Source organism: Gavialis gangeticus, unplaced genomic scaffold (genome assembly GCF_001723915.1).
Source record: "Gavialis gangeticus isolate Ggan-Ray unplaced genomic scaffold, GavGan_comp1, whole genome shotgun sequence".
NCBI classification, from domain to species: domain Eukaryota; kingdom Metazoa; phylum Chordata; order Crocodylia; family Gavialidae; genus Gavialis; species Gavialis gangeticus.
Window position 1 is genome coordinate 126628290 of NW_017729022.1, and position 6920 is coordinate 126635209.

General features: G+C 43.1%; 1 protein-coding gene across 1 annotated transcript in view; it reads right to left on the minus strand.

Annotated features, from left to right (window-relative positions):
• SEC23B (Sec23 homolog B, coat complex II component) overlaps positions 1 to 6920 on the minus strand; it is a 26498-nt gene that overhangs the window by 10697 nt on the left and 8881 nt on the right. Inside the window, exons 5-13 of the mRNA XM_019516138.1 lie at positions 6697 to 6782; positions 6190 to 6334; positions 5190 to 5348; positions 4686 to 4801; positions 2933 to 3056; positions 1811 to 1891; positions 1252 to 1341; positions 640 to 746; positions 295 to 448 (exon numbers count right to left, since the gene is read on the minus strand). Coding sequence (XP_019371683.1) covers positions 295 to 448; positions 640 to 746; positions 1252 to 1341; positions 1811 to 1891; positions 2933 to 3056; positions 4686 to 4801; positions 5190 to 5348; positions 6190 to 6334; positions 6697 to 6782 — 1062 coding nt within the window. The remainder of the gene's footprint in view (positions 1 to 294; positions 449 to 639; positions 747 to 1251; positions 1342 to 1810; positions 1892 to 2932; positions 3057 to 4685; positions 4802 to 5189; positions 5349 to 6189; positions 6335 to 6696; positions 6783 to 6920) is intronic.

Sequence of the window (6920 nt, forward strand, 5' to 3'; positions counted from 1 at the left end):
TCCCATGTCAGAGTTATAACTTCAAGCTGTTTGCAGACTCAGAGACAACAGCACTGAAGCAGTTTGTACAGATTCATGACTTTTAGAGATTTCTTTTCAACCATAAAGACAAGAAACAAATTGTTTATACATGAAAATGTATGTTCTTGCAGAAGGGGTTGGTCAGAGTGGACTCTGTGGAGCTCTGATCACAGTTTGCATAAAGTATATTAAACTCAACAGCCATGTTAAATTTCTAGCCCCCAATTTTTATGACATCCAAAAACTTAGTCAACTACAGCCCATCACACCTACCAGTCTGATCAGCTGTCTGTCCAGCCACCTCAATACATCTGGTCCCTCCTCTGTTTCTGCTCTGTAGACTCCCAGCCGTGCCATTAGTACAGCAGCAGCTTCCTGGTCAAACGCAGCTTCTATATGCTGGAGCTGATTCTGTGCATCTGCCCAACTAATGCATAATGGAAGTCAGTGCTATATGCCTTAATCTTTAATGAAAACAAAAGCAAGCCCTGCTGTATATGTAAAGCTCCCTGTATCCAAAGCACTTAGATCTGTGCTGGAAAAATTCAGAAACGCAAACTGTGGTAAAGTGTATACCATCCAAAACCAATGAAGTATGGATTAATATAGGGAGCTTACTTTCTGGCTATCGTGGTAACTCGGATGCGCTTTTGCGTGCTGGAGTGTTGATACTGAGTGACAAACTGCACAGCACCTCTGCCACCCTGAGGTATTGGTGCATTGTGCTGCAAAACAGAAAAACTCAGAGTTACTACTGTAAGCAGTTTAGAGTGCCCAGATTTAGAAAAAACACAAAAGCAAAAACACACTGCATGTCAAGCCTGAATCCAAGTACAAATGGGAGAAAAATTGCCCAGGACAATTAGTTCAAGACTGCTAGGTTAGTTAGACACTTCACCAGACTCTGCATCAGCTGGCCAATAAAAGGATGGAAGTAGTTTATCCTCTCTATATTACTGGAAAAACAGCATTTTGAAAAAGACAGGTCTGAGCAATGTGATAGGGAAGGAACAGAAGAGAAAAGGTGGAGTATAATCATCATGCAAAATAAAAATATTAAACTTCTGAAAGAAACATTATAATCTGTGTGAATATATTTTTTACCCAGAAAGTTTATTACTTGATAGCCTCTCTCAGAAGAATCATAATCTCTTTTCCTGGATCTGTTAAGGTGCTGTAAGTAACATTATGCATTTGTGTATAAAGGAATGAGCAAAAAACTAGACTGACCTGATTTACCACTTCAAAATAAATAGCAAGGGTTGTGTTGGGATCCAGGCTACAAATTTTCCACTGACACGTTCCTCCAATACCAAGTTCCTGAATAGAATTCAGAAAAAAGTAGCTATTTTTTATCTCTAGGATTGGATGAGGTAAGTGCATTTTGAGTTGTGGCTGAAAGGTAAGTCGAGTCACATGCCTCTTGGATCCAGTACCTTCTAGATACAAGCTAAGGGGCCAGAACAAACTTCAAAAAATAAGTAAACTTCATTAACCAGCAGATAAAGCCAGAATTGTCTGCCCTTTCCAGTGCTCCTTCTGTATCAGTTAGCCATCAGTGGGATACATTATGGCAGCCCAGCTGGAAAGCCCCCAAATCGCTCAGAGATGAAACACATCTCCTCCACAATGTATCCAATTTCCTTAGTCTCGCTGAATCCCACCACACTCCCCCACCAGCCTCTCCTACTCAACAGCACCTCACACTGCTGTCAGACCAGAGCTAGCCAAAATCCCAGCTCTGTTCATCAGCTTCTTTAACCAAAAAGAACACTGGTGTCAGACTTACGTTTTCAGAGACATATGGCCCTTTAGCATTTAGAGAGATGCATGGTCCAATAGCCCCTCCAATCTTCAGCTCCCTTGAAGTCTAAAATCAAATCAAAACTTAGAAAATGAAACCAGACACTGAATGTGTGAAGCGTTAGAAGAAAAAAAAAAAGAAAACAGCTACTCAAGTTTAATCAGAAAAAGACTGAAAAGCAGGTTTCCTAACTGCAGTGCAGAAAGCTGATGGATTGTGGGTTTTTCTTCTCTGGTTGGTTAAGTCACTTTGAAAGACAGGCATCCAACACTGTCTCATATCTGCTATTGCTGCAGTTGCTATAGGGACATTGTGTAATTGTGAATGGGAAACCACATGTAATGCATATGGTTTTTATTGAGGTCCATACAGTGATAAAAGTTTGGAAACATGTCATTTACATAATCTGTACCACGAAACCCACAATTCCCAATGCCAAATATAAAGTATGCCTTGCCAAATGTGAGCAGAGAGGGCAGTTGTTCATTTCTGCAAAGTTTAAACGTTCAGGAAAAAAACATTCTAACCTACCCCTTATCAGTCTAAATTACAAGAATCTGACTGATTTCTTCTTGCTGCTGCTACTAAAAATCTATGAGCAATAGCATGGGAAGGCATCGAAGCTACTCCCGGTGAAAACACCTTGAAAAATGAAAGCAGAGATGGAGGAAGAGCAGTGGAGGCCAGGCCTTTTGTTACTCAATACGCTTCAAGATGGGATCCAAGAAGGAATACTCCCTTCTTCCTTCTAGCAGCTAAAAGGGCCCAGTGTACCTCAGGTCTGTGGGCTCAGCACCACCTGCAGCAATCTGCCTGTGTGGAGCAGTTTGTGGGACTGAGACCTTGGGTCAGATCCTTAGCTGTCAGGCATCTCAAAATTCCTCCCAGGAGCCCTTTCAACTCAAATACCTGTGCATTGCCATACACACTCTCCCTGTCTCTTCAGTGGCATCTGCCATCAAGAAAGGGCCACAGGAAACTTATTAAAAAAACTCACTAAAATACTCTGTGCTGCAAATGTTGAGCTCGAAAGCATCTCATTTCCCCCAGCTATTTAAAAAATTAATTCTCAGTGAACATTCTGTTGTGTCTGACCAAATGTCTCACCTTCACATCTAGAGAGGCACCAAATGCCATTCGAAATTCCCCATTGAAATCTTTGCTGAAAACTCGCTGGAATGTCTGCTTGAAAAGAGAAGTGTTGAAGGAGTCTCCCATCACCATGTGACCCCTGGGAAGAGAAAGTGACAAACAAGGGAATTAAAACAGCAACTAACTAGATCACTTCCCCCCTCCCCGATCCCCCAGCTTCTTCCTCATCACACAAAAAATACCCTGAAGAAAATAGCTGTAAAAAACTTGCATAGCTTTTCAAAGCAAGAACTAACAGTAGGCTGATGCAATTCCATGCATACCAGGGACAAGTTTATACAGGTGGAAGGTTTGTGTTAACATAAAATGGCAAGCACATTTAGTATTTGCGGAAAGGACTGGACTGGCAGCTCTGGAGTCCTTATTTTATCGACACAAAAAAAGCAGCATAAGACAGCATGGCACTAAGACAGAGTGGCAAAAAGGTCAGTCTGTGTGCTTCACTGGGACAGACCATTTCTAGGGCAGGAAGTGTAGCTCCATCTATCAGTTGCTTTCTGATGCAGATAGTATATCAACCTCTCATTAACTCTTTAGGTGCAATAATAGTGACCAGGGCCATCCCAGGAGGGGGAAACCAGGGCAACTGCCCCAGGCCCCACAGAGCTGGGCAGAGTGCCTGCAGCAACTCTGCACTGCTGGCTTCTCATCCAGCCATTCACTGCACCCGGCCCCCTCACCACCGACACCGATGGCAGTGGCAGCTTCTTTGGGTCCGAGGTGGAGCAGGGATGGGGCTCCGCATGAGCTGATTTGCCCCAGGCCCCACACCCTGCTTGGGTCAGCTCTCATGGTGACCACACTCACCCCCAAACATCATCTTTCCTTCTCTTCCCCCTGCTGAATCCTCATCTATTCCATCCACCTCCTCAGAAAAAAGCCTGCACAAGTGGGGGGCCCTCACAGCACAGATCAGAATTCAAACCACCCCATACTCTATTACGCTGAAAGAGGAAAAGGAATTCTAGATGTGAAGGTTCTCTACTGAAAGCACTCTGGACCCAGACAGATCAGCCAACATATACAACAGATCTCAACTGGAAGATTAGAGAGAGACAGCCCCTAAGACTCCCCATGCAGTCTCTCTAGATAAGGTGGCTTCTCTATATAGGCTGCCAGTGAGGGAGTTAATTAACACTAAAAGAAAACTCTTTTCCCTGACTCTTGACTTAGAGAAACCAAGTATCCACAGAGACCCAGATCAATCTAGGCCCTAGCAATGAAAGGTTCCAGCTGTCATAATCAATCTCATCTGTTCTCTTACTATTCTATGTTGTAGACTTCTGTACAGAGTTAACAGATACTTAAAGGCTTTGCTCAAATACAATTCTCAAGGCGCAACTCTGTGGCTACCACTGTCCTACTCTTCTTTCAGGAAACGTAGGTGCAAAACCTGAGCAAAATGTAAGGTGTTTGCAAAAGATACCATCATACAGCATTTAGCTGCCAGTTACAGAATTAAAACAGCCTTCTCAAAATAAGTCATTTGATTTGCTATTGACAACGTCCCAATTCATCCTATACAAGCTGCTCTGGGCCATGATTTTAAGATACTGAAGTGAAGGGGAAGCTTTGTCACTGAATTCAGTGAAGGCAACACCAGACCACTGATGTTTATAAGCCAGAAACGTCCATTCACCATCAGACCTTTGATATCACATCCCAAGAGGTATGGGTCCATTACATTGTTTCTTCACTACAAACTTACCCAGTGAGGTTTGTACAACACTTCATCTCCAGAAGGCCAGTCTGATCAAGAGCGCAAGCGTAAATATCAATGCAGTGACCATTGGCTGCAGTGCGATTAGCCAGAGTCTCATAATGCTGTGAAGGAAGACAGCTTACTATTTAAAAACACTCCAACAGAATTTCCTTGTGCCCTATAGCTAGGTCTGATATAGGAATTTGCCCATTTTAGTGACAAAAAGCTTCTTCTGTTTTAATAGTAGTATGCCATGTCCTAAGAATACCAAATACCAGAACCATTACAGGCAAAGAGCATTCCATCAGAGCCTGCTTTTAATTTCTAGGATGTTTATTCCCTAGAGACAGAGCCCTGAGCTGGCAAACCCATGATGATATTACCACAAGCATCCTAAAGCTCAAAAGATGTCTTGCCATTAAACTGATTATGTTCAGCCTGCTGGAAGGTTCAAGATATTTCTTGTTCAGCAAGAGTGAAATCTTCCCTTTGGAAGAGAGCACTACCTACCTTTGTGGCCTTTTTCATGAACCGTGCATTATCCTTCTCTATGTCATGCCAGGAACGAATGGGGGTTTTCAGTTCATCTCCTACTACCATGCCAGGTCCTTGTGTGGGTGGACCACCTGTAAACAACATTATTCTGGCCCCTGTGTTTGGAAATGTGCCCTAAAATAAAATGAAAGCTTTCTTAACAGATGTGCAAATTAAATGAGAGCAATATTTCCACTATACTCAAAGTCTGTGTCTATCCTCCCCTATAGCACCTACCACACTGATCCTGATGGGGCCTCCAGACACTTTCTTAATAAATAAATACTGGCTTTTTAAAACTAAAACAATGGGGATTGCTGCACCCTGACCCATTTGAAAACACAGGGCAGGTCCAATTCATATTTTTACAGCATGAACCTGACCACATCTGTTCCCATCTTCCTTGCTATGCCTCAGAATATTCAATGAAACTGGTGTATAATAGTACCCAGCTCTGATATACATGGAAGTCAGAAGTTAACATTTGTAAAAAGCTTCTGAACTCCTTGAATGTCTGGGGCACACAACAACCAAACCATTCCAAAATGTCACTGACAGGAAACTGGTTCGCCATTGTGTGAAATGCTGTGGCTTCAAAACCAGGGACTGAGCACCTACCTCAGCATGCCCGGGTGAGTACGTGGGGCTGCAGGGGGCTGCTTGCACAGATGCTTAGGGATCAATGGTGGGTCAGCAGAAGCTGGGGGAGGAAGGGGGGGACCCTAAGATCCTGGATGCTACTGCAGCCAGAGCAAGAAGCAGTGGCCCCTTGAGCCACATTAACTGCTCATGAGCTCTATGTGGCTCACTGGCTGAGAGTTGGATAGCCCTGGTTTATTTGATGAACACTGCAATTTGTTACAAAGATCAACTTTTTGACTTGTATTGTGACATGTATTCATACTACATTCTCAGATTCCAAGACACATTGGCCATCCCTGCTTATATCTAAAATGAACAGTGAAACTGGGATTACCTCCAATAAACCAACAGCAATCGATAGAGCTACTCCAGTCGATCGCAAGGGTCTCTTTCCCTGAGTTACTGGCCACGGGTCCCTTTGCAACTCCCCAAGCAGATCTGTCAGGTTCATGTCAATCTTGTGTATAGGCTGCAGAAACCTGAAAGAATCGAAAAGGTTTTTATGAGGTTATATAACTTGGAGAAGAAGCAACTGCTTTGCTTACAAAAACTGTATCAATGCATTTAACTTGCATCAGATACCAAGGAACACGTCCATCTTGCTTTTCAAAAGATAACACAGAAGAAGGCACTCCAAAAATCCTACAGGCTGCCCACTGCTCTAATAAACCTTATAGACACATCTCAACAATTAAAGTTACAGTTTTGAATAAGTCACTGCAATTAAATAGTGCAATCCAAGCCATCTTACAAGGGTTCCTTTTGGGAAATAGATGATACTGACTATCAGGCACCTGCCCTCTTCTATCCTTCTTGTATATAGTGCTTTGTAGAGACTTACCTGCTTGAAATAACTGGCTGTTCCTGAGGTTGAAGAGGTCTTCCCTGCTGAACAGGGACAGCTGGCCTCGTAAGACCCAACATATCCTACAGAACACAAGGCACAGAGGGGCAAAGAACTTATTACTGAAACATCAAACCTATTTACCACCTATCCATCTACCTCAGGTACACAGCTGGCTCCCATCTGTGCAGTATCTGCATGGTTTGCAGCTATTAATGCAT